Source organism: Centruroides sculpturatus, unplaced genomic scaffold (assembly GCF_000671375.1).
Source record: "Centruroides sculpturatus isolate CEXI.00-Female unplaced genomic scaffold, Cexi_2.0 scaffold965, whole genome shotgun sequence".
NCBI classification, from domain to species: Eukaryota; Metazoa; Arthropoda; class Arachnida; order Scorpiones; family Buthidae; genus Centruroides; species Centruroides sculpturatus.
Genome location: NW_019385207.1, coordinates 276,030 through 300,509, shown reverse-complemented (window position 1 = coordinate 300,509; position 24,480 = coordinate 276,030). Strand labels below are relative to the sequence as shown.

At 27.2% G+C, this 24,480-nt stretch overlaps 1 protein-coding gene across 1 annotated transcript in view; it reads left to right on the top strand.

Annotated features, from left to right (window-relative positions):
• Positions 1-24,480, top strand: part of LOC111636122 (SCY1-like protein 2) — a 78,935-nt gene that overhangs the window by 34,769 nt on the left and 19,686 nt on the right. The window contains exons 3-10 of the mRNA XM_023381296.1: positions 6,509-6,656; positions 16,306-16,452; positions 16,516-16,731; positions 17,042-17,158; positions 22,674-22,799; positions 23,046-23,222; positions 23,315-23,437; positions 23,584-23,697. Coding sequence (XP_023237064.1) covers positions 6,509-6,656; positions 16,306-16,452; positions 16,516-16,731; positions 17,042-17,158; positions 22,674-22,799; positions 23,046-23,222; positions 23,315-23,437; positions 23,584-23,697 — 1,168 coding nt within the window. The remainder of the gene's footprint in view (positions 1-6,508; positions 6,657-16,305; positions 16,453-16,515; positions 16,732-17,041; positions 17,159-22,673; positions 22,800-23,045; positions 23,223-23,314; positions 23,438-23,583; positions 23,698-24,480) is intronic.

Genomic DNA, 24,480 nt, shown 5'->3' with positions numbered 1-24,480 from the left:
AAGAAATATAGATGGACATTATTAACAATTTCTTAGTACATTATTACCGATATTGATTTGATAGCGTAAATATACGGAAATTTCTCTAAAATATTTGATTTTTTTAAAATCTAATAACGAAAAAGTAATATTCTCAACCGTATAATATCAAATTTAATAGGTTAATGAAGAAGATTTTCTAGGAAATCTTCATTATTTCTTCTTCTTCTTCTTCTTCGTCTTCTTCTGCTTCTCCAAACCTAGCATATTTTTTAGATAAACTTATTTTGCTTTAGTTCTTGTCAATCGTGAGCAAAAATATTCTTTCTGCGGAAGGTGTAGTTTTTGGAAAACAAAGAACCAGTGCAAAAAATTACTAAAACCTTAAAATTCAAGATTTTTTCGTGCTTTTCATTAAATATTTTGATCCATCTATCAACTTTATCAAATTTTTTCTTTATTGTATTTCTTCAAGTTTGATTATTATTGTTTTTATTAGCAACCATTGATCGAACTGTCGAATTTCATTTGTTTTCGTTCGAGTAATATTCCTTAAGTTCGTCGAAACTATTCTGTTAGCTATATTTTGTGCCATTTCTTCCTCGACAATATCCATTCTAGGTCCTTATTGACACAGAATAATCATTTTCTAACAAATCACGAATTCGGATTACAATATATTAATGTGTATAATATACAAACTAAAGAGCCAAATTTTTTGATTTTCAAAATATGAAATAGAAGCGATAATTTTACTAAAATGACGACAAAACGGCTGAAAAAGAACAAAAAAAAAGGTACTATCGTTCATCACATTCCTGGATGAACAGTATCATTTTCTTCAGTACTGTTTTTATATCTTACTATTATAAAAATCTTTGCTTTCAGATATTGATAAAAAATATATCGGATAAAATTGCAAATCTTAACAGATCACAAAACAACTGATATTTTGGTGAGAGAGAGAATTAGTTCTTACTAAATGTTATATTTTCGGATATGAGATCATCACATCTGTTATTTGATATGTTTCATCAATAAATAGAGATGTGTAATGGTAACTGAAAAAATAGTAGATGAGCAACTTGTTCTTTTTACTCCACCTTATTCAAAATAAAAAAATCTTATTATGAAAGAATATATAATTTACATGATATTCGTACAAAACTTAATAGTTACATTATACAGTCATTTTGAATTGTGTAGAAAAACCACAATGAAATCATAATAATTTCTTTAGATTTTGAATAGTCATATGCAGTAAAGGACGGCCATACTTTGAAGTTTTCAGCCATTCAAAAATTCCCATTACCAAGACTGCAAGTAGCGTGCGCAAACATTTGTGGCACATCTCTGAGATACAGCTGAAACACGTTAAAAATTGACTTATGAAGTGTAACAATGGTCGAAATTCTATGATAAAGGAATGAACCAACGAAACAGAAAAATACTGTAATTTTATTTTAATTATATTACATATACTGTATATACATTTCATCACAAAATTCCTCTTGGCTTCCATTTCGAATAGTTACAATGACACAGACACGAAGGTATTTATTTGCTTTGTGTTTTCAATCGACGGGAGAACAACAAACTTTTTGTTTTTATTTTCGATTGCAGTCATGCAGTATTTGAAACGATGCATGCTGCTTAATAGGAACAGTTGACGAGATTGTAGTTGTTTTGCGTGACTGAAATTTGCAAAATGTGACCGATATTTAAGGAAACATTTTCCTATCCTATGAATCCGATATCTGATTCGAAATAAAGTATATTCTCTTGAGTTTTCAATGTAAATTTCACTCACATTTCCTAATAATGCTGACTGAGTTTATCATGGGTAAAATCTATCAAAAACGAACAAAATTGAATCCGATTTTAAGTAATATGACAATAGCGGCGACGACTAAGTTATTTTATGTAAAATTTACTTTAATTGAACAGAATGTATTGAAAATTTAACCTATCTTGGTAATTTATCAGTATATGCATACCATAGTGCTTTCGAGAAAGCCATCATTTATCTCAACTTATAAGATTGATTACATTTCACTAATTAATCAACAATTACTTATAAGCATTTCATATTCGTTCAAAAAATAATGAACTTTACATCGACATTTCAATGAAAATTTTCAAAGCTTCCTTTTCACTTATTTGTGAAAAAATTTCATAATGCAATTTTCACACTTCATATTTTGTAAAAAGAATACTCTTGAAATACCACTCTGAAATTTGTCCTTATAGTTTCTCCAATTTTTCGTGAAATTTAAAGTTTAAATTATATTAGACATTTAATTTAATTTATTTTTTATTTAACTCTTTCCTCTCTTGGACAGTAACAAAACCTTTATTCCCATACTGTCCAACATTAGACATTTGTACACAGAATTTTTAGCGTTACAAGATCTGTTTTTATTGCAAATAAAATGAAATTCATTAGAAATCGCATGACATATAAAATATCAGAGTATTCGAATTATATAGCTTTAAATCAATGAATATTCTAAAATTTCGCTATATTGAGTACAAGTGTGTAAAATTTTTCGAATAAGCCGAAACGTAGTACAGGTATTTCAATTCTCCTAGAATTATTGAATAACATGTATTTATTGTTCTTATTCCAGAAAGTTTGTATAATCCCGAAAGTAAAATTATTATATTCAACTCTGAAGTGAATTAATTTTGTATTATTTTTAATAAAGTAATGAATAGTGAAATCGCGATTTTATTTTAATGATATATACAATGTGTATTAATATGTAGAGAATTTTTAATTAAACAATTTATTGCTAATCTCTAATTGCTTGGAAGTCTAATCTCCTGTTTTCAAGATTAAACGATCGTCTATCAGTTCTTGATTACTCGAGATCCGATTTTGATTTCAAATATTAAAACTATTTAAGAAAAGAGAATTTTAAATAATCAAATATCATATAAATTGCCTTTTTTATTTCAAATAATTTTTACTATAATCTTCAGAAATTATTTATAAAGCAATCTGGGTGGATCCGTTTGGCAGTAAGGTCGATCAGTACATGTAAGGGTCGAAGAACGAAACCGTCTTGAATTATCCATGAAAATCACAAAGTTTCAGATACTCTGACCAGTAGTATGAAATTGTCATTCTTATCGACTATAAAAAACTAAGTTAAAATTAGAAATTTATATCTGATTCGATTTTTCAATTGGCTTTTGGGACATTAAATATTGAATATATTTGAGGATGGCGTTAATCCTTATTAATCTCATATTTACGATGAAAATATTCATATATATTTATTGAATTTAAATTTCAGACTTTCTAATTGTTAAATTTTTTCTTTGTTAGAAATTTTAACATCGATTGATCATTTTATTGTTATTAATATATAAAATGATATACAAAAATAAACAGTTGTAATATCAAAATGAATTTAAAAGAAGAATTACAAGTAAAATACTTCGTAAAGAGAGAAATCAGTGTTTGTCCCGAGCACTATTTTTTCACGGTACTGATGAAATTGGAATAATAAATATATGAAAAATATTTTATGATTCAAAGATACATAAAAAAAATCTTTACTGTATTGACATCGCAAAAAACAACTGTATTTAACTGTTAATTGTCCTTCGAAGTTGGTTTTTCAGTATATAAAATTGAATTTAATTGTATTTTTAATGATAAAAATTTGGCATTTCATAAATGCTTTTAAACAATATTTTTATGCATCGTTTCTTCATGTTTATGATTTAATTTTTAAATATTTTCTAATGGTATTTTATATTTATAAATTTGTTTTAAATAAATAAAAGGATTTTTCTTGTATTTTTCGGAATATTTTCAAGCGTAGCCTTAATAAATTTTCATGTACTGTTAAAAATAAGAAGCTCCTGTAAAATGATTAAAATAACACACGAAATGGCTACAAAATACTTTAATTCTTATATTGTTTTAAAAATATTTTTTAAATTTTAACTTAATACGTAATAATTTTGTTAAATTTTAATTTAAAACGTCTTAATATTCAGAAATATATTTGATAAGTTAATATAATAAAATTGCTAATAATGTCTAACTACTGTGTTTAATTGTAACGACAAATAACTTTTGAAAAAATATAATTAATAACTAGTGAAAATTATTTAAGAACATCCTATTAAGTATATATATAAAAGTATAGACTAAACAAATTCAGAAAGTAAATTACTTTTGTTATCTGTTCAATACAAGATTATTCGAATTGAAGCTTTTAATATTACTTAAGAGAAGATTGTCAATTCCGATTAAATTCCAGGCATTTGTTTAATCCAAACTAAATAAGAAATCATTATTTATTGTTTAATAATATACTTAATCTGATTTTTTAATGTTTTATAAAGGGAGGGATATATTTTTAATGTTACATTAAAATTAAGTAAAAGAGTTGAGAGCCAAAGATAGAAAAAAATATTTATTTATTTTTCGATCTTTGGTGAACTTGAGATATCATCTAGTTTACTAATAGGAAATTTTATATGGAAATTAAACAAATTTTAAACGTTATCAAGATTATTTTTAATTTTCAAGTATAAACAAAATGCCTATTTCTATAATATAAATTCATTGTTTAATCAATAGTTGTTGCAAGGATTATGATAACAGCGACTCAATTTTGAGAATCCATCAGAAAGTTTATATCAAAGTTTCAATGTCATTTATTTACTATTCACATAAATTTGTATTAAAAATCAAATCAAATCACAACAAATTTATACATCTGTTTAATATAAGTTATGCTATGTTTGCCTGCATATTGAAATTGCCTGTATGATAAATTCCAATTGAAAGCATAATTACGAACCTATTCGAATCGGAATAAGACAACAAATTTCATATATATTTCCTCTTCGATTTATTTTACTAAGAGAGAAATATATTCGTAATCAAATATATAAACTCTGTAGTTTATAGTTAATAATTTAATCGGCTTATTGTAATTTCTAAAGTGATTTAAAAGTAGTCTCATCAATTTTCTTTACTTTTCCGTATAAAATTATAAATTTTATTGAAACAATAATTTTATGTACTGTACATTTTACAATTTATTATTTAAAAATGATTTAAGTTAAGGATATTCATGTAGATTTTTTGTAGTAAATAAATACAATTTTTTTTTCTTTATAGTAACAAATAAGAAATTCCTAGCTTTAAGTTTATTATTTTTACAGTTTATAATTATTAAATATCTAGATATAAAAAAACTGTGTTAGATGACACAAAATCCTTTTGATTTATTATTATTTTTAATACAAATCTAAAATTCTCAGTAAGAATATAACCGAATGTTTTTATTTTTAATAGCAATATCACAGATCTTAATCAATCGAGACTTTTGAATAATGGCCGATTTAAAAAGATTTATTGATAATAAGTGTAATAATTTTTTTTCACTACAATAAAATGAAGCATTTTAATTTAAATTGACTAAGTAAAAAAAATCTATTCTTTATTGAATACATAAAGTTGGATTTTTTTTACTCGAGTAGTTAGCATTAAAAATCAATTAGAATATTTTTTTTATAAAGATGAAATCTTAAATTTATAATTTTTTTTTATTTCTTGCATTCGATATCATTATTTTAACTAAAAAACAACGTTTTAAAATTTATTATAATAATAAAATTAGTTTGTTTTTGTTTTTTAAATATTTTGAACGTTTGGAGATTTATCAAAAATGGTCTGTGATCGATTTTAGTATTCCATATTTTTACAGAAAAATTTTGACCTAGTGGGATTTCTTCCTGGATTATATTTAACAGGAAATGATGTCACGTAACTTTAAACTTGTTAGCCTTTAAAACTAAGCTCTAAATCTAAAAATTGATGTCGTTTTACGTTTTCAAATTAATTTTCGACAGGTTATTTTTCAGTAATAAATTTTTTATCGAATCATTATACATGAAGATTAGAATCCTCTTTCCGAAGAGAGAACAAGATGATAATCTTACAGAATTAGTCTTTATTTTCTACCAGATAAATCCCATAATATTTAAATATTTATTAATCATTAAATAAATAATAATATTCATTAAATGTGATTAAATACAAGATTAACAGCGATCGTAGAAGGTATTAGAGAATATAAAATTCGGTCTATCATAGATAATTTATCTAAAAGAATAAATTTAGAAAAAAAAATCAGTTAAAAATCACCACGATCAAAATATTCTGTCAAGTGGAACATTCCAATCTTTTGAAATTCCACAAAATCAATTTCCTATATATTTTCTCTTATGTAAAATTTAAATTTGCATAAGAACTATATTATAATATCTAATAATGTAACTCCGTTTCTCTGAATAATAATAATAATATCACATAAAAATTTTAGTATTATTATTAATAACTCGAATAATTAATATAGGTGTTATGTAACTAATAATATAGACTTTTATATTTAATTCTATTAATTTATATGTGTTAATTTTTTATATAATAAATAATTAAATGAATATGAAATATAGGATCTTTTTTAATCGATTTTTTTTTGTATTATTCTTTTAGTGAAGCTTTGGCATTTGCGGCCGAACCAGTATTAGGTAGCTTGGCAAACGTATTGGGTTGTTTAGAAGAAAGGCTTCCACAAAATCTTCCTCCTTCTGTTCGAGAATATACATTTCTCGATATAGAGATCAAATATGGATTACTCCAGGTGAGCTTTATATATATCAGATCTTTTTCCCTTGTTGCCGAATTTGCATGGCGTATTCATTTATATAATATAAATATAATAAATGCATTTGATAGATTTTTTTATAGATTTAAAAATCCGTTTGATAAAGAAAAAAGAACAAATGCATAAAGAACTTTTTCTTACGGATCAATTTTAAAGATTTTTTTTTCTCGGAACTTTATATAGATGTTTAGTTGTAATCCGATTAAATTTTCAATTGTTTTCATCGAACGATCGGAGGAAAAAAATAAATAGTTAAAATATTTTTATTGGAGTGTTAAAATGTTAAAAATTTGCATTGAATATATAGAATTTGTGTACGTAGATGAATATTTTTATTATTTTCTTTTACGTTCTACATTATTCTTAATATAACGAATAAACCATAATTGCCTCGATAAATTGTTAATTGGTTATTGGCGAACGGTAGAAGAACATAAAGAGAAACTAGACAAAGTACATCAAAGGGAAATGCGGGATATACAATGATATTTAATATCTAAGCTATAATCGTTGTATATGTTGCACGTAATTTTATCTTCCTAAACTGCTCGTTTTCTATATATATATATCGTTATTTTCCAGGATGATAATAAAATTGTGATATTTATTAATATATGTTTTATATTTATTTTTATCAAAGAAAGTTTATTTTTTATATTATAATAAATAGTAAATTCTTATTGTAAAGTTTTTTTTTTCTTCTAACGAATTAATGATGATCTTTAATGTTCGACATTGGAGAGAGACTGTCACAGAACAAAAAATTTATGATTCGCTTGGGTGTTGTTTTTCTTGTCTAACTGTAATATAAGAAGCAGAATCTTGCTTTGATAACTAACATAATTTCTAATGATATTTAGCAAATTGCATTTTCTTTTTATAATAAATATTTTTAAGTAACTTTTGTGCAAAAAAAAAATAATTATATATTAAAAAGAATATTGATGTATTTTGATTTATTAAATAATTTATATTGATTTATTCTATCTTGTGTTGAAATAAGTTAATAAATCTTAAATGGGCTCTGATCTCGTTACACTTTTGACCGGAAATCAAATTTAATTTACAATTTTAAAAAGGTATAGAACTAATATAGGCTTATATAGGGATATATTTTACTGTTTTTTTCATACTTATTGTTTATAAGATTACGTAGGATAATTTTATTTGAAGAATAATAATAATAATCTTATTTATGGACTTCTGAATTTACGTGAGAAGAAAGATAATGCATAAGTACTGTTGTGAGATTTGATTTAAATTTTTTTTTTAAAGTTTAAAAATAATATTTTAATGAATAATTAAACTTAAAAATCGATACAAATACAGACATTTTATTTAGTTTGGATTTTATATCATTACGTAAAATATGAAAAACCCAAAAACAGTATTTGATTTGTGAATAAGCGATGAAGTTAGAAATAAAAATGGATGATTTGGCTCGTACTAAACAACGAAATTTGTGAATTTTTATGCTTCTGTAACGTTGAAATACAGCTGTTAGTTTATTAATTATAACTGCGTTACAAAACAACAGCATTATAAATTTATATACATTCAAAGATAATACTTCTATCGTCGATGTATAGAAAGTATCCAAATAAAACACAAACCAAACTGTAGATTAAGAAGAGATTATAAGCTTAATAATATTTGAATATTAAATAAAGTCGCCATAAAATAAAAAAAAAGAAATGTTATAGTGATGTGGTTAATATAATTATAAAGAGAAAAAGTAAATTACACGTAGCAAAAACGAAATTGCAGCTTCCTCATTTCTTATATTAAGTTGTCGACTCCAGCTGACCTCCAATTAGCCAGAGTGTTAACTTGTGAAATATTTAGCTCTCTTTATGGCAATGGCATCTGCAGCCATTTCATCCAATCCTATACCTAATATGGTCCATTACTTACAGTTGACGTACAGTCTGGTCCTATCCGTTTCGAGTTTGATTTTTGGAAATATTCTAGAACGAAATTAATAATAACTGTGTCGTCATTAACTAGTTCCCTACTACACTTATTTAACATTCATTACTTTTGAATAATTTAGGAAACGAATGGATTGAATTCAATTGAGATCGATCGATCGCAGATGCTTTCCGATTCAATCGAGAGAACGATAGAAGATATATTAATGAAAATGCCCGGTTTTGTTGGTTTCCAGTTGGAAACAGGTGTTTTCGATTTGATAATTTCGTAAGAATATTCCTATTCATTCTAGTCGACTGAATAACTGTAATAAGAAAATTCTTATATAGTGGCTTAGAGGATTTAACGAAACTTAAATAAAAAAGAAAATATAATGTATCATTTTTAAAATTAAATATTTTATATACAGTATTATGTTTCTTAAACGAATATATTTAGTGGAAAAACTCAATTATTATGTAAGATGTTCAAGATATAGTATCTAGAAACGCGTGTCTTGTCAATATATCTCAAAGAAAACAATGTTAAATGTACGTGGATTACTCTCTGTTTTTACAGGAAATTAAGCCGGAAGTTGTTGCTATATTTATTAAATAATGAACATTTTATAAAAATAAAGGTTAATTTTCTAATTAATATGTCGCTAAGCTAAAGATCACGAGTGCATGAAACATCGCACGAATTAAATATCGCTTCTCGCAACAGTTCTGTGGAGTCTTTCTGGTCTTACTGACGACATAATCGAAATAATCCATTTACAAATAATGAAAAACATGGAAGAATTCAAAATAAATTTAGTTAATTTTGGCATAAATATTTATTTACTTGTAATCGAAACTTTTTGTTTACCATCGATCTTAATTTATTAGGGCTTTTGTTTATGTCGTTAGTGCGGAACTTTAGAATTTATCGCCTTCGTGCCAGTATTTAATTATAAAATTTTACATTAAATAAGCATTTTATATATATATATATATATATTGTNATTATTAATTAAATAACAATTTAATTAAAAATTTAATTATTATTGTAAAGTATTGGCTTGTAAACAGAGAGGGAACAAAAGAAGCGCCGACCTCGCTAATTGGACCCACGTGTGGTCCGGTGATAGACCACTTGTCAGATGGTGAACTCCTGGCCGTAAACAAGTGGGTCGGATATCGGCAGACCTAGGTGAAAGCTGTTCGCGCAAGGAAGATTTGTAATTGGTCGGAAGTTTCAGTCCAAAAATCCCTTAAATTGCGGAGCGAACGGGAGAGAAGAGAGAGAAGGGCTCGAAACTGGTAACTCGGAAGCCTCAGACACTCGGGAAGCTCGCTGAGCTTAGAGAGAGCATACTCCTCTGGTAACTACCTCAGGGACGATAAGTGCTTGAACCGGATAAACCATGCAGTAGAGTCACTCCACAGGCTGACCGAGGCCTCTCCAGAGCTTAATAGTTCCCGAAAGCCAATCTAGTACGTGAGGCACCACTCTTTGTGTATTTACTATGTTTTTCAACTTGTATACTATATATATATATATATATATATATATTGTAATTAATATTGTTTAGCTTTTTTACAGGTAAATCACAGAGCTGAGTAATAAAGAATAAATGCAAGTTATTTTGAAGCTAGGATCCGCAATCGTCGAGAAGTCGCCGAAGAGTTTAACAGGCTCCTTCCAGACTTCTCACCAATCACACACAGAGTCTAAATGGAGCCTGTTAAACTCTTCGGCGTCTTCTCGCCAATTGCTGGTTCTAGCATCAAAATAACTTGCATTCATTCCTTCTTATTCAGTGCCATGATTTACCTGTAAAAGAATAAACAAGATCAGCATAACTCCTATGGATCCAGACTTCATGGACACCCTGTATACAATATATTTAAATAAAATAAGAAAATATGCTAGAGTAGTTTGGAAGAGAAAGGCTGTAAATCGCAAAGGCCGGAAGATGATGATGATATATTTATATATAAACTACATTCTCTATAATTTAAATTTTTTGCACGCGAATTATTATTATTTGTACATTCGATCATTAAAAATATGTGCTTCATACAGAATAATCTACTATAAAATATGGATATAGATTTTCATATTTTTCAAAAATACAAAAATATGCAAAAAACACGATATTATAAAACGTCCTATTGAATATGTTTCCCAAAAGCTTTGCAATTTCTTACGAGCAACGAATAGATCATCAGGTATTTGATCCGTACAAAAATATTCGCGTGAATAACGTTAAATCACAATGAAATGAATACAGTATATCAAAATAAATTAAATACATTTGAATTATTTATTTCGTCTTCTTTTCCACCTTGCTAAAAACATCATTTTTTAATTAATTACAAATTAATTATTAACGAGTAAATGATGCTCTTTTCTTGAAAATGAGATTTTGGAGAAAAAATTAGTTCTCATCTCAAATTCGGAAGTAAATGAAAGTGCTTGAAAATGTAAGAATGATTTAATATATTTTCTCTCAGACTAAGAAATATAATGGTAAATTATAACAGAACAAGATAAAAATAATTAAAGTACTTTTTAAGCTTGATAAGTTATAAAAATCAGTGATGCTGCACTGGGCCAACATATTTTGGATCTTGACATAAGTGAAATTATGTAAAGAGTTTGAAACATAGAAAGACACTTTCTTCTAAGTTAAAAAAATGATATAAAATCTTTAAAAGCTTTTAAAATTTCATACTTTTAGCGACCTTTTTTTTCGTAGAAACGTTCTTTCCATTTCGAGTAAACTATTTTCGAATATTCAGTATATTTACGCTTTTTTCATCAACAATTTCAAAATAAATAAACAAATAAATAATAATAACTTAAATAATTTAAAAGTAGTTAAGGTCACTCGGAATGGAGCCAAAATTAAAATTACGGATAAGTAAATTATTCTGAGATATTCTCCTAAATATTCTCTAAGTTAGGGGAGATCGGGGCAACTTCGGTAAGCGGGGCAAGTTTGTCAAGCGCTTTTTTTAAAAAACAAATTAAAAGGAGACTTTGGTTATAGGTTAGGCAGTTGAGTTTTATTAGTGGCTTGTTGATTGTAGTGTTTTTATTGTTCTCTAACAAGCGTAGTTGAATTATCAAGCAAATTTTCATTTTCGTTGAATTCCATATAATATTTCTTTTTCCATTTATATTGAATTGGCAGGTTTTGTTATAATTCCATGATAACGAAAGTTACTTTTCCTGTTAGAAGGGTGTAACTTCAACTTATTCACGTGGCCAGATCGTGGCTTGGCATTCTGTTCTCAGGGTTGTACTTAATGTTTCGAAATCATGACTAGCGGGGTAAGATCGGCAACATAAAGCCACATTAGAAGCAAAGGATAAAAATCAAACAGATGATAAATGAAAACATGTTTGCATTTGTTATTCATGTATATATGTCTTTGAACTTGCATTTCGTTGTAATAATATTAAATGGGTGTTGGATTTGTATTTCTTTGTTTTAATAGTGAATTCCAACTTATACATTGTTAATAACATAATTTTATATACGTGCCTATCTTGCCCCATTACTGTTGCCCCTATACCAGGGGCAACTTTAATAAAAATAATTAAAATAATTACAACTTTACAAAAAGAGAGAAGTTGCCGATCTTGCCCCTATACCCGGGGCAACTTCGTCAATTTCTCTCTTCTTGTAAAGTTGTAATTATTTTAATTATTTTTATTTCCAAACTGATTTTAACCAGTTCTATAGTAAGGTAACATTCCAATAGACAATATGCAAAGCTTTTTTTTCAGTTTACAGCAGTATTTATTACACAAAATTTAAGTAAAGCTTAACATGCCGATCTTGCCCCGATCTCCCCTAATTCTCCAGTTAAAAATCTTATTCTCCAAATGAAAACTGAAGGAAATATTCGAATTTTAGAATTAAATTGTGCATTTTGTTTCATAAATACTTTCAATTAATTACTAAAATCAACATTCGTTTTTTTTCTTTTTTTTAGAAAGGTTACTTCTAGAAATATTATTTCCGTTTAATTTCCCAATTAATATACAAAAATTAATTAAAAGACAAATAATTAAAAAACATTTTGGATTTCCTAAGAAGGTGCTCGCTTCTGATAAAATCGAATTTTTGTTTTTAATAAAATACAAACAGAGTAATGTTATCATCATTACATGCCGATCAATAAAATTTCACACTGCACGGGTGTTAAATTAAATCTCAGTTAAATTAGAGAAATTCTGAAAAGAATAAACTATGCTGGAAAATAATGCTCGTATTCCTGACGTTATTTCCTAGTACATTTTACACTTTTGTGAGGCGTGACGTTAAAATACGATGTGATAGCGAAGAGCTTCATACAGAGAAACATTTCATCACTACGTGTCTGTTGAATAGCACGTTCCAGACCTTCACAAAACGAGTATTTGGACAGACAACTTGTGCAAAATTATAAGTTTCTGTACGAATAAAGGAACAAAAGTTGGATTAACCTAGATTGTTTTTTGATAAGTTACATTGAATTTCTAAGAATCTGCTTGTAATTATGCTAATGTTTACTATTGTTAAATCATTAAAAGTAATATTGCTTTATTCTAAGGCATCTTCATTTACTAAAATAGCTTTAACAATGGGCGAAGACAGACAATTAGCTTGTTTTTCTTCCGAATACCAATTACATTTCTGTTATTTATATGACACTATTGCCTCCAGACAAAAACAATTATCAAAGAACTTACAAATAATTACACTGAAATGAAAACCGAAAGTAAAAATATATTACAAAAGAGAAGCACTTTTCTAATATTTATGAAAGATTGAGGCAATAGATTTTTACCGAAAGAGAAAAAAGAATGATGATGTCAATGTAATTAATAGACTAAAAACAAGTTGTATTACGATGAATGTGGCAAGAAAAACGAAAATCTCGAAGAGGACGTTAACTTGGATCGTAATGAATTGTATCGATGTGATATAATATTAATATACTGTAATTAACGATTACAGTTCAAGACAGTGTGCTCTTGATATATGATTTTATCAACAATTGTTTATAATTGATAAGAGAGATAACTTATTATTGTAGATTCTATAAATTCTCACTGTCTGTCCTTCCTTAATCTCGAGAACGGCTTTAGATAGATGAAAGTTCAGACATGATATGGGGCAGGAGGCCCTGATTATATACGAACTTCCGGTCTAGACCGGTAGTCACGTGATTTCAATTCAAAAATTTTTTTTTCAGAACGGAGTTATTGGTATGATTATGTTGTTATTAGGAAAAGTATGATGTACAGGGGCAAGACACATATAAACTACATTCTCTATAATTTAAATTTTTTGCACGCGAATTATTATTATTTGTACATTCGATCATTAAAAATATGTGCTTCATACAGAATAATCTACTATAAAATATGGATATAGATTTTCATATTTTTCAAAAATACAAAAATATGCAAAAAACACGATATTATAAAACGTCCTATTGAATATGTTTCCCAAAAGCTTTGCAATTTCTTACGAGCAACGAATAGATCATCAGGTATTTGATCCGTACAAAAATATTCGCGTGAATAACGTTAAATCACAATGAAATGAATACAGTATATCAAAATAAATTAAATACATTTGAATTATTTATTTCGTCTTCTTTTCCACCTTGCTAAAAACATCATTTTTTAATTAATTACAAATTAATTATTAACGAGTAAATGATGCTCTTTTCTTGAAAATGAGATTTTGGAGAAAAAATTAGTTCTCATCTCAAATTCGGAAGTAAATGAAAGTGCTTGAAAATGTAAGAATGATTTANGAGGAGAAATACGTCTCTGATGAGAATTTATGTCAAAGTAACTATTATCTTAATCTTTTATAAGTAAATTGACAGTTTAATTAGTAGTCGTATGTCTTGCAAATTTCTAAAAAATAAAATAATAATATTTAATGTATTTTTTTCTCATTGTTCGCTATCTGATATAAAAACACTTCGACCTTTATAACGTCTATTTGGCACTAAACTTGTCAAATTTATTTTAAAAAATATATATTCTTTTATTCAATCGCCTTCTCGTTGACACTTTTTAATGAGGGTTTCCTATATTACAAAGAAAATAAAAATATAAATTATTAATATAAATGGGCGAAAAAGATGTAGTAGATACGTTTCACAAGAACTAAATTAGTATTATTTTATAGGATATTAATTATAGTTAGAGTATATCTCGATAACGATACAACTAGAAGTATTATTGTAAGCATTCTTTGTAAATATTTAATGGAATTAAATGTTTATCGGGGTCACGTTCACTTTTAATATATTTACACTGAACACGGCTATAAAGTCGAAATGCTATTTTTGTTATCGATCTGTTATACTCTGATGATACAAAATCGAACATTTCCTAATTTATAAATGGAAAAATAAATCCAGTTAACAACTGTTGATGAAATTCTTAAAGTAGATCTTCTGTTACATTTAAATTTATCGTTATTTTAAATAAGACCGAGACTGCATTAGTTAAATACGTCCATTAACTTATCAGAGCGGAAAAATATAAATTAATTGAATGAATTTAAACTGGGATAATTATGAAACAATCAATATCATAACGTTTACAATTAAATTTAATATAATTTATAAATTAAAATGAAAACAAATTTGAAGTATTCGCATGTAAACTGTTTATATATATAGCCTATATATTTTTAATAATTTGTATTAGTAAGTCACGTAGGTCGTTGCGGACAGACGGACGAGAACTATTGGGACGTAAGTAATATTGGCGCCACCATTCTTTTGTTTTCATTGAATTTTCCGTAGTTTAATTATCTAATCATTCCACAAATATTTGAGATATTTGCCGGTATATAATATATATTTTTTTAATATCGAAATAAATATCTGCTTAATTTATAAATTCCATAAGTTATATATAAGTTTTTCCATTAAATATATGGGGGAAAATCCCTTTGTTTCGAGTGTGTTGCTGTGAACGCAATTTTTGATTGTTAGACTCGTATAAAACTATTTATTTGAGAGTTGTTGGGAAAAAAATCTTGCTTTAAAATATACGATAGGTACCGTTTAATCGATAAAATAGACACTCAACTAGCTGAGATCTTAATCGATTTCGAAGTTAAATTATCTGAACCTATCAAATCTGTGGTGCATTTTATCAGTTCTTTTGTTGATGTAGTCTTCAATACGTGCGGCCGAATTTTTGAAAATAGAACTTTTCTTGGTTATTTGAAGACCTCTGTCAATAGTTCTTCGAGAGAAGCAGAATTTTTCGTAGTACGAATCCGATAAAGAATCAAATCCATTGGATTTTAGGTAAGACCGGATCTGGCATCGATCTAGACGGCCACTCGCTTATCCAGAAATGGAGTTGGAGACGTTCAAATATATCATTGTTTACTGCCGACGTGAAATTAACCATTTCGAAATTGTTCCTTGCAGATACGATATTAAACATTTTGATTCTGGAATTGTCAACGTTAATTACGTATGCGAAATTGATCGGCTTCGAATCTGCAAATCGTTATTGTTTAATTTCGTGTTGTCTGCGACAATTCAAAATTAAACAGCGACAATTCATCGTAATCGAAATGGGTTCTTTCTAATTACGAAGCACATTTTGAAACAATGAAATTCGATGGTTTCGATTAAGTTGATAATTATTGAAAGAAATCCTGAAAAATTCCTACTTTTCATTACAGATTACGGAAGCCTTGTCGTTTCTTCACTATTCTTGTAAACTTATTCACAGAAATATATGCCCCCAGTCTATTTTAATCAATAAAAGAGGAACATGGAAACTCGCGGGTCTCGAGTTTACAGAAAAATGCCACGAATTTGATCTTATGGTAAGTTAACTACAGTTAAGAAAATTATCTACCGTAGATATTTAATCGTCCATCTACTTTCAGGGTTTAGTACCGTGCCAACCTTTTACATCAAAGTTACCAAAGATGGGACAACCCGATCTGGATTATACTGCTCCAGAGATTCAATCGTCTTCTTCGTGTTCACCTTTAAGTGACATGTTTTCACTAGGCTTATTAATCTGTGCTATATTCAATAGTGGACATTCATTATTAGAATCGAATCTAAGCACGGCTTTATACTGCAGACAATTAGAAACGGTAAGAACTTGTTTTAAAGAGTAATAGAAATATTTTTGTCTATAAATTTTCGTGTGGCGATATTTTCTTCGGTTTATTTTTCTTAGAAACCACTGACAAACGCTTTAACAAGATAAAGGTTGAAAGTATCCAATTACTTGTTGTTACGATTGAGATTCTTTTTCTTTAGTAGGATATTTCGCCAATTTCTGGCAATCTGTAATAGGAACTTGGCAATGATTACTTCGCCTGGGAAAATATAAATAAAAATTTAACGATCGTAAATCTTATCACTGTGAAATCGTTTAACCCATTCTTTTTTTTTACTTAGCTGGAAACGAATTTGGACGAAATTTTGGATAGAATGACTCACTATCTCCACGATCCTTTACAGAATTTATTACAAACGGATCCAAAAATGAGATTAAGCGCACAGAATTTCTCAATGGTAAGTGGCTTTAAATGATTAAAAACTGTACTTAATTATATTACAAATAGATTAATAATCGAGGTTTATCAAAACTGTCGTCGAAATGCCAAATTCCTTAAGGTATTATTAGCTTATTAATAATAAATGCTAACGGTTAGCAGTATATTTACACAAACAATTAAATTGTTATATCTGTGACGAAAATTACTCACGTTCACGCCATTTATTGTTCTCTTTAAAAGCTTTGAAACTAGGCTTAAATTAGACATGAAGGATCAAATATTAAAGTTATAAACATTAGAATTTGTTTAGATGGAGTTTATAAACATTAGAATTTGTTTAGTCGGAGTTTATATATTATATACTGTAAATTATAGATGAATAGACCTAAAAAATGAAGATTAAACTTTACATTAAAAGCAAGATTGAACGTTTTTAAGATATAATATGACGAATAATGTTAAAAAGAAGGCAAAGACCTGAAATTTTACTTTGGTATGAGAATTATTAAATGAATTAGCACGTTGGCTTTCTATCAATGAAAACTTCGATTTATAAATTTAAAATTTCTATAATATAGTTTATGAAATGTAGAATTCGTAATTATTATCATGACTTTAACTTGAAATATTAATTAAATTATCAAATCAAATAATAAAAACAATTATTATCTCGTGCAAACATTGAATGAGTTATCACTACAATATATCAAAACATTAAATGAGATTATCACAAAGTGACAACTCATTCAATATCCTGAATTGTTATAGAATGAAATATACTATTATATTTCATTCTATAACAATTTTCAGTGCTAAAGTATTGCATATTTTACAACAATGTGATTACGAACAATCGGATCTGTGAATAAATCAAAATACTAGCATAGAAATCTAAATAGCTGATGATAAAGAAAATTAAAATTTTAACACAACGTGCATATTCAATTAGCTTATTTCAAACTTTTCCGGATGTTTATTTTTTAAAATAATAAGTAATTAACAAAAATTTTTATTGCTACCGTTATCTGATTAGTAGTTAAATTAAACTTTATAATGATAGATCTAATTATTTACGTAAATTTGTTGCGTATTTGCTTTGCAATACTTTATTACTTTTTTTGAATATCTAGGCCTATACTTTTTACAGAGAATTGATGATAATATATTGAAAATAAAAGATAGTTTATAAGTTTGTACAGAACGGTTTTAACCTATGGAAACAAACTTCAGGAGTGATCCTATTAACTCATGTCTAGAAATGTCCTGGTGCTCAGATAGATGAACACCACTAGCATCGTGAACTGCATACACAGGATATAACGTTTCACAACCGTGTCGTATACATAAAATACCTCAGGCAGAATCAAAGTACACGTTCAAAGTATCCTCCATGAATCTCAATACAAGTGGTCACACATTTTTTCATGATATAGACTAACCATGATACAACTGGGCCATCCCCCGACCATTCCCATTCACTTTTCTGTACGTGAATATCATGCCTCTTTCTGATAGTCGGAATAAAGGATCATTCTCACAGCATTGTATCATGCTTGCACCTTAAATCTGTTCACGAAACAGACAGCATTCTGCATACTCCCTCTTTCATTACTATAATTGATGCATAACAGATCTGATATTATTGCTCAGTGGTGTCATCCATGTCTGGTTCATTTTTGGATATATGTAAATAGGACCATTTTTGTTCTTTTTCCTTCCAGAATTTACTATTGAAATTTGTTCTCATATTTTGGAACCACCGTATATAATTATTTCTTATATGACCCTTTTATCTTGCATCATTAGAACGTAGAAGCTTCCTTCCAATCATTCTTTTAAAAGTTTCGTGATTTATTTTAAATATGAGCTATATTTTACTTCTTCTCACTTACAGGAGTTATGAAATATTATATTCTACAAATCTAAAAGATTCGACGTAAACTGTACTATTTTATGTGAAGGAATTGTTTTGTAAAGAAAGATTTCGTTTTGCTAATGTAACACATCAGCATATTACGGCCTATAACGCTGGTTACAGTTTGCTGTTTAGGGAAGAACACTCGACAATAAAGTGCTTAAACTTGTTATCTAGTGTATTTATAAAATTCTTTTCTTAGAATAGACTTATTCTCTATAAATAATTTTAAATAATTTAATTTTAATTTAATTAAAAAGTTAACATAAGCTAAAAGTACAGTAAGACTATGAAAAAAAAAGATGAAAAATGTTTACATATTAATAACATAATCGACACAATTTTTTCTAGACGTTTTCATTATTGCAATTTCAGCCTTTAAGTTGCTTAAGAATTTTTTAATGGTACATTTAAATTTTCGTTATGAATTTAATTTTTTTAAAATCGTATTTGTGTTAATTATATATATATTTTTTAAAAATTAGTTTCTGCTAAACTTATATAGTTTAAATCTGTATAAAATAAGCTGAAACACTCGGTATAAAACAGAACAATTGTCTTAATTTGCGCCAATCTCTGTTTACTCACTCTCTTCGACTCCTCATAAATCTGTATGTGTTTACGTTAGTATTTATATAATATGGACTTTTAAATTTACTAAAAGTTTATTAAAAGCACCATTTTAACTTTTTTCATCGTTTTATTTTCGTTTCAAATTTGCATATTGCTCTTAATGCAAGAGTAATGCGCCGTTATAAACCGAGGAATATACTTCTAGTAATTCACTCGAGAAGTAATTTAATTATCAACGAGTTATTCACTAAAAAAATTTACAAAATTCAGAGTTTATGATAAATTTAATAAATGAATTTCACAGTTTATCAAAACTATAAAATGCTCCAAATAGAATTTTTCTAACAATGGAAACCTCAAATTAATAATATTGCATATCGAGCAAATAATATTATTTCTTTAGGGGAAAAAATATTAAAAATTATTATTATTTCTAATTTAGTAAATAAATTTATATTAAATTCGCAACGAAATTAAATAGAAAATTCAATATGAAAAAATTATTTCCAGTTTTTAATATATTTATAAATAATACTCGTATTTAATTATATTCTTTATAAATAAAAGATTTAATCAATGAATTTATTATTGATATTCTATAAAGAACATTAAAAATAAATTATATTTCCAATTTCAAAGTAAATAATAAGTATTAAACATGATATTTATCATGTTTAATACTTATTATTTACTTTGAATTAATTAAATCAATCAATTATTTTGATCAATTAAATCAATTAAAATTATTTTAATTGCACTTCTTTCGAATTAATAGTAAAAAATCATGTCTCTTCCCATAAAATTAATAATATCTTTTTAATATATACTGTAACAATTGACCGCATCTTAACGATATAGTCAAAAATTTTATGAAGTATATTAAAATATTTTAAATTAGAAAATATCGTGTTTAGTCTTAAACTTTTTTTTAGTTTACAAAAAATGCAGTATTAAACATAGGTTAGTTACCTTTTTTTTCAATTGCATTTAAACTAAACTCGGTTTTATACGAAAATTCGACGTTAATCGCCACTTAAGATAAGCTTTACAATTACGAGGAGNATTTTCTAATTCTAATTTATAGAAATGTTGATTCCAGTGCTTCAACGAACCTTAGTCTACTATACAGTATATCAAGTACAGTATAACACGGTAGTTACGTTCCAAAAAACGTGTTTAGTCTTAAACTTTTTTTTAGTTTACAAAAAATGCAGTATTAAACATAGGTTAGTTACCTTTTTTTTCAATTGCATTTAAACTAAACTCGGTTTTATACGAAAATTCGACGTTAATCGCCACTTAAGATAAGCTTTACAATTACGAGGAGAGCATTAAATAACATAAAAAGAGTCGTTTCTTTCGCAGAAAACAGTGATAACGGAATCACATCTGACTAATCGCAAACATTAGTCATATAGTCCTTGTCTAGTTAAAGCAGAAACGGCCCTTTATCACTCAAACATTAAATATTTATATACTTTTCCTAAATATACATTTCAATGTAATTTATCAGAGCAAGAATAGACAGATAGCCTATCGTAAGTACGGCGTTAAACTGAAATTTTCAATGCAACGTAAATAACATTCATCAAATTTATACTTTTCTAACATTTGAAAAATTTATTATCTCTTATTTAAATATAATTTTCTAAACTTTGATCGATGGTAATACTTTCTTTAATTACACTATTGATAATTATACGATCACTTAGCCTAGTTTACTAATTAATTAATCGGAATACCTTTTTTAAAAAATGATGTAACGTAAACTAAACATGATGTTATTAATCATCATCATCTTCTTCTTCTTCTTTATTATCATTATATAATAGGAAACGATAATAAAGGCGACTTAACGTCTAGATCTATACCCGATTAATGTAATAATTGAAATTTGTAAATAATAAATGCAAAAAAAAAAGGAGAAAAATTATTTTGAAATTCGGTAAAAAATAAACTTTTATCATTTAAATTTTGGATAAAAACTAGTCTTTTATCAAAGTTGAAAATCGAAATTATAGAATATATTTTCTTTTCATTAAAAACAATTTTATTGGATGTACACGCCTCGATTCTTTTCTGTTTAAACATAAATTGTTTGTCTATAGTTGGGAATGGCAATTCATTCAATAGCCCAAGGCCAAGTTTTCCATGCTTTTCACACGAGTAATGTATAATACGAAATGAAAGGAATATCCACTCTAGCAACTGAAGAAACATAAAAGTTGCCGTTTAAAATAAGAAAGTCGCTTTATTATTCTACCGTCTTTTATTTTATTAATGATGACATTAAAATATACTCAATACAAATTAAATTCGTAATTTTTTTATACTCGGAAATGAAACTCACGTACTCTTTCTGTTTATTTTTTTCTTGCGAAAGCTAATTTAACATTCTGTTAAGAAAGTAAAATCTACTACACTAAACAAATTCCATTCTCCATATAATATGGTAGTCACTTTGAATGCTAATAATAATAATAAAGATATTTTACTTAACTTTAATAAAATATATAATATTTTTTTTAATTTATGCAAAAATTTGTATGCAAATTATCTCTTCTCTTTTAAAAAGACATCTTTCCAATAACAAGAAAATGGATTGTTTCAAAGTGAAGATGAGTCGTAAATAGGACGATTTTTCACAGATATTTTTAATGTTTTATGTATTAAATTTTTAGTTATTATTATTGTAGAATGTATATGAAGAAAATATGCAAAGTAAAGTAATATTTAATATTTAATCTGAAAAGTTCCTGCGGTTCGATTTTTTAGCTGTCACCTTTCCATATGACAATGATATTAATATTGTTGAGAGGCTCTTGCAATATTTTTTGGTATAAGAAATATGTTACTCTATGAAAACTCAGGGAAATGACCATATTTCATACAAGTCATAAATATATATATATATATTTCTTTCGTTATTTTGTAGATAGATATTTTAAATTCTCTTAAATACATATATTTTTACTTTAAATCCATACTTCAACTAACTACTTCTTGAGACCAATACGTTAATGAATTTCTTTAATTTTTTTAGATTAGATATTTTATGGATCCAGCAGTTAACGCTCTTTTATACCTCGACGTTATACAAATGAAAGATTCGGGTCATAAATCGAATTTCTATCACAGTTTGGAAGGTGTACTACCAGCAATTCCCAAGGTAGGTTTTCATTCACATACAATCTCTCTGTAAACATTTTCTTCTGTTTTATTTTCCAAATGCTTAATATGTTTTTCGAGACGCATTACAAATACTATACTAGATGCTTGTGTAATTTCTTACTGAGTGCAGAACCGTGTTTGGCAAAAAGTAGCCTTTTGGGATTGGTGCATTTTGTTTTTTCTTTTTTTTTCACTAGTGAATTTTTGATTCATAGCATCGATTTGTATTTTTACACGGTTTTAGAAACTCTGGTATCAACACGTTTTACCGTCTTTACAAGCCGAACTTCAATCACCGGAAGTGTTAGCTGCCGCTTTACAACCGATACTATTTATGATAGAAGCAAGTACTCCGGAAGAAAATCAAGCCTACATTCTTCCACTTTTTCGTACTGTATTCAGTATGCCTAAATCTGTACAGGTGAAAAATACAGTTACAGTATTAATTAATTACATACGACGGTATTTTGTGCTTGTATGTTGTAACACCGAAATTTTAAAAATCGTTTTCAGGCGACAGTAACGCTATTGGAAAGATTAGACGTTATCATGAAAAAAACGCCTAAGAGTGATATTAAATCGGACGTATTACCTATGTTGTACAATGCATTCGACTCTACAACACCGCAGATACAGGTAAGAGATAATGAATAATTAACAGAAAACTTTCTTAACTTTTAATAATTATGATAATTTTCGTTTAATTTTACTTCTTAATTTTTTTCCAATTAATTTTTTAATAAAAATGATAAGAAAATTAATTTAAGTATCCAATTACTTAGACGGCGGCGCTTCAGGCTGTAGCAAATATAGCGGATTCTTTAGAGGAATCGGCCGTTAAAAAAATGGTCCTGCCCAGAACTAAACAAGTTTTCGATAACGATTCCGGTGTTAAGGTAAGATTAAAGCTTATTTGTAAGCAAAATCTAATCTAAGTAAGTCTTAATAGATTCGAGAAGACAAAAGCAAAAAAAAAAAATCGAAACGGCTTAAGAATCTCTCTGGCAAGATATTAATTTAAAAACAATTATCACCAGTAATGAGACAGGACCTTTAAGCATTTCTTTACAAAAAAAAAAAAAAATGATTTTCTTTCTTCAATTCCCCTAATTTAAAACCTAGACAAGAAATATCATTTGATAAAAGATTTTACTCGCTTGCTGTATACAGTGTCAAGTGAGTCCTAAATAAATAAAATTGCAATTAAAGTCTGAATAATAACCCCCTAAAAGATTTTGTATCGAAATTATGACATATTTCAGATATATTTTCTAATTCTAATTTATAGAAATGTTGATTCCAGTGCTTCAACGAACCTTAGTCTACTATACAGTATATCAAGTACAGGTAACCCCCCTATAACACGGTAGTTACGTTCCAAAAAATTGCCGTGTTATGCGAAACAAAGAACTAGTACGAAAAGCAGGGTTAGGTTCCAAAAATTAAAAAACATGCTACTATATTTTCATAATTAACAATGTTTTCTTTGTCATCACTAAAAGCACTATTAACCGAGAGCGTTTTATTTTTGGCAAGTTATCCTTATCCTCTGAGCATTTTTCTGCATTATTTTCAGATTCATGTTTTACCTTTTGCAAAAAGTGTATGTAACTTTAGATTGCTTGCTTCTAGTTAAAAGATCTTTATAAATTTCCTTATATGGTGCTAAGCACTTATGG